At 36.7% G+C, this 4,354-nt stretch overlaps 1 protein-coding gene across 1 annotated transcript; it reads right to left on the bottom strand.

Annotated features, from left to right (window-relative positions):
* Nucleotides 1-1,754: 1,754 nt before the first annotated feature.
* On the bottom strand, nt 1,755-2,239 carry LOC110568170 (cytochrome c oxidase subunit NDUFA4). The gene has a single exon (XM_064364617.1). It carries the CDS (start codon nt 2,162-2,164, stop codon nt 1,916-1,918), a length of 249 nt encoding a protein of 82 aa, XP_064220687.1. The 5' UTR covers nt 2,165-2,239; the 3' UTR covers nt 1,755-1,915.
* Between the last annotated feature and the right edge of the window lie 2,115 nt (nt 2,240-4,354).

The raw sequence follows: 4,354 nt of genomic DNA, 5'->3' as shown, positions 1-4,354 counted from the left end.
TGTTTCAAAAGAAAAAGTTTAAAATGTTTTGTTAAAAACGACCAAAGATATCATATACTTCAGATGAAAAATAAAAATAAAGAAGACACTAGCACATTGACAAATGGTAGTCCATGCAATCAATTCTGATTTAGTAGACTGTAGTTGAAATTTTCACATAAGTGAGAAATATCTTACTGAAAATGAAAATGTACTGTGTACTACAAGAAAGTATGGGTAGTTATTACACTGTTACAGGCCTTCATTATGAATATAAGTTATTTCAGCCCAGACTACACTGGTGAGCTTGTAAAGAAATAATTATCTAGTTATATTCACAATGCTACAAACACAACATTTCATTTTGTTCTCAATGCTAAATCAAAGATGAAGCACCTGCATAGGGTTTGCTTTATACAATTAAATAAGAACATTCATGCTGAGGGAGCATAATTGCCAAAGATTACACAGCTTGAGCATGCCAGATCAGACTAGAACACACATATTCTAGGTCAAGAGCCTCTTCTTTTTAAGGCTGTATATGATTTAGAATTTTTATATCTAGGTCTATGCCCGTAGATGATATCTTCCTCACCCTCCTAGCTGCTGCCATAGACATGCCTTCTTCACTTGTACTGAGCTAATTTGCTTTCATTTCAGGTTGTAAATGTGATGCTGACCCTAGACAGATTTAGAAGAGATTTTTATTTCTATTCTTGTCTCACAGGGGTGAGATTTAAGAATGCTATTTAAATACTTGTTAAATTAAATGTGCCAAAGTAATATGAAATTGGAAACTCTATAAATGGATGGTAATTCCAAGTAATCAAGCACATTAAGAAATTCAGACCAGGTCATTTTGCAAAGTCAAAAGTGTAAAAACTCGAAGTATCTAATTTAAAATTTAGTCTTTTCTTATGTCCGTAATGGAATTAGTTCTCCACTTCCTTTTTCCTGCAGTATTTTCTTTCCCACTCTGACAACACCATTTTGTATTCAGATATCTGGCCCAGACGACATGTCAATGAACTTCCTTAACTGAGCAAGGTAATTTTGGAGAAACATTTCCTGAAGAAGGGCCAGAATTCTATCAAGAATAATCAGACTTAAAGGTAGCCGTCCAGTGGAAGCTCCTTAAAGCCCCAGGGGACATTTTGTAATGTCTGAAGACATTTTTGGTTATCATAACTAAATGATAGGTGCTTCTGACATCTCAGTGGTAGAATCTTGGGATACTGCTAAGCTAGGCATTTTTTAATGCACAGGATCTCCCAATACACACCCTGAAGAATTATCCTACCACAAAAGTAAATAGTGCTAGTATTGGGAAACACTGATCTAAATGGGCATGTATCTCATTTTCTACTATAATAATAATGTAGAGAGCTTTGCATAGTTAACATTCTAGCAAGTTCTAACTTACTGACAAGAGAACGATCTATGACATATATCTAGTGCATTGTCTAGTATAGTAATCACTAGTCCACTTGTGGTTATCACATTTAAATTAAAATCACTCCAGAATAAAGTTGAAAATTTAGTTCCCTAGTCACACTAGCCAGATTTTGAGTGATCAATAGCTACACGTGGCTAGAGAGTACTGCATTTCAACATTTCCGTCATTACAAAAAGTCCTGTTGCACAGTGCTAATCCAGAGACTCCCCACATTAACAAAATGAAAGTGAAATATTGTTGACACAGTGATATCTCAAATGTGTAGAGGGAGATGGTATAAGAAAGCTTATCTACTTTTTTTTATTTTTTATTATTTTTTATTTTTTTTCAAGTTTCAGTTATTTATTAATCAGTGTAATCACCAATAGATTACATTAACATGATTTCATGCGTTTAGAGAAGAAATATTTCCTGGTTCGGTGGAAAATTGTGCGGATGGCTTCTGGAAGACCTTCATTTTAAAGCAGCTTTACATTTCATTTAGAAATCTGGACGTTCTTTCTTCAGTTTGCTGTAGTCCACATTCACTGAGTAGAACTTGTATTGATCATTGGGACCCAGTTTGTTCCAGGGCTCTGGGTTATTCTTTTTGTCCCAACAAACATCTGGATTGAACAATGCCAAACGCAAGAGATACAGGGCTGCTCCACCACCTCCAGCTCCAATAAATACAAAGAGGGGGATCAAGCTCGGATGCTTCTTGGCCTGACCTAAGATGTGGCGGAGCATATTTGCGGCAGAGACCTCCGATTGGAAAGAAGAAAATCAGCCCAGCCACCAGGCCCCGGGCTTAGTAGTATCTGCACTGACCCTGTGCGAACTTCCAAAGTCACCTAGGACCTCCTACCTCGCTTATCTACTTTTAATGATCACTCATGCACCCACAAAAATATCTAGAGGAGTTGAGAAATTGAACGAGATAACAGAAAATAAAATTAAAATTTCTTGCGAATGACTGAGGCCAAACTAGAATTTAAACTGTATACAATGTAATATGCATGCATAATGTTCAACAGGTTTTGGACATCAATTTCAATTTCCCTCTTAATCAATAAATTAGAGTAATAGTTAAGCAATTGGTTTTCTCTTCTGAGTGTCAAAAGCTGCTATGGTTCCACTCCACAAAATCTTCGTTGGGATATAGATCTTTTTTCTAAGCTCTGATTGTATAGACCTTGCTGGGTTTTCTAAGAATGGACTTTAACAATAAAGTCTATGTTGTAATTTCTCTCTACAAAAAGCATCGCATCTCTTTTGATATGCTTAGTGTAATGTCAATTATGCTCCCCAGTATAGGTGCAATAACTGATCTCATTTTACATAACATTAAAGATGAACAGCTTTTCTTTTATACTCCAAAAGAAAAATTATACCAGACCAATTAAATGGGGAAGGAAAAATTTACTTAACACTACTGCAATAGGAGAGGGAGATTGAACTCAACTCCCCTGAAACAAAAGGCAAGAGGATTTTAAATGCCAAAGAGAGCTAACAGAAAGGTAAGATAGAATGGGGGAGGTGTGTCTGTATGATTAGGCCATCTGCGTTTGCTAATTGGCGCTTATCTAAGTTAGGCTCTTACTCTCCCACAGAGTCTGGGAGACCAAGGCCCTCCCTATCTTTCTGGATGATTATATTTCAAAAGGATGGCTCACAGGCTGTTGCGGAAGATATCTCTAGTTTGTAAAAGATTTACATCTCAAAGAGCCAGAGAAAGGAATTTACAATTGAAAGTTTTCTAAAGGAAATTCTCTAAGAAAATAAGGTCAGGGGCCTATAGTCAGGAAAAAATCTATCTAAAACTTAGTCACTCCAAAGTGAACATTAGGACCGTCTTGGTTAACACGGTGAGCTATGTCATTTTGAACCTTAACTGCTGAGAATAGTAATTTCTGATTTGAATTTCAGTCAGAGAAAGAAATATTCTATTGAGCAATACCTTGTACTCCCCCTTTTGTAACCAAATTACACATTTACATATTTTATCACCCTGACTGAGGCTTACATTAGTGCTGTTTTTTTTTTCCAGGTTATTAATTTTAAGAAACTCAGTAGTGATTAATGGAAAAAAGAAAGAGTAGAAAGTAGTAAGGACAATCGCACCTAATTACCAACTCAGAATTGTTAGAAGAAGATTCATTCATTTTCGGGTTTTCTAACAGCAACTTCTCGGTGCATAGCAATGCTATAGTGAATCATATTTGAAGACGAAGTCTCAATTTCAGGAGTTCACAGGGTGGAAGAGGTGAATTCATAAACAATTTGGTCATCTCAATGACAATTTGCATGGGGCATACATGCAGAATCTCCTTGACTCTAAATAGTATTTTCATTTTAACTTCATGTGCTACTTTTCCCTTACAACCAACAGTATGGGTTCTAACTTCTCTTCAGAATGAGGCAAATCTCCCAGTTTCATTTGCTCATAACACTCTGCATTTTAAAGCGTCGCTCACAATTGCAACTATTTAAATATTTGCATAACTGTTTATTTTTAAATGACCTGTCCTTGTTGTTTGTGAATTCCACAAAGCATAAATGCTCATAGCTGACTCCTCCATTGCTGTGTCTCCGATACAGGAGTTAAGAAGAAATTACTTAGGCAGATAGTGATGGTGTGGAAGTCCTCGGTAAGGTTTTTACTTTAATGAAAAGCAGCCCCAAATCATTTTCCTTTCTAACAATGAGCACCCTGTAAAATAGAGCTGCTGACATAGATGCTGGCAGTTATGCAAATCATGTTCAAGATGGCGGCTCTAACGTCCCTTATCTTTGTCAGCCACGTGTTCAGTAAGGAGCAGACTAGATGTTACCGGCCTAAGGAAAAGTTCATTTGCATAATAAGATTAGGGTGGGGCAGCCAGCCTTCCCAGCTCACTAGGTAAACTTCATACCTGATGGACCCAATCTGTGAGCTCT

Source organism: Aotus nancymaae, unplaced genomic scaffold, assembly GCF_030222135.1.
Source record: "Aotus nancymaae isolate 86718 unplaced genomic scaffold, 86718_ANA_hifiasm-v0.15.2.pri h1tg000058l, whole genome shotgun sequence".
Lineage (NCBI taxonomy): Eukaryota > Metazoa > Chordata > Mammalia > Primates > Aotidae > Aotus > Aotus nancymaae.
The sequence above is the reverse complement of the archived record's forward strand: the minus strand, read 5'-3'. Positions and strand labels throughout refer to the sequence as shown.

What these genes read in the sequence shown, in the direction of transcription:
- LOC110568170 (XM_064364617.1), bottom strand. Translation starts at nt 2,164, where the DNA reads ATGCTCCGCCACATCTTAGGTCAGGCCAAGAAGCATCCGAGCTTGATC.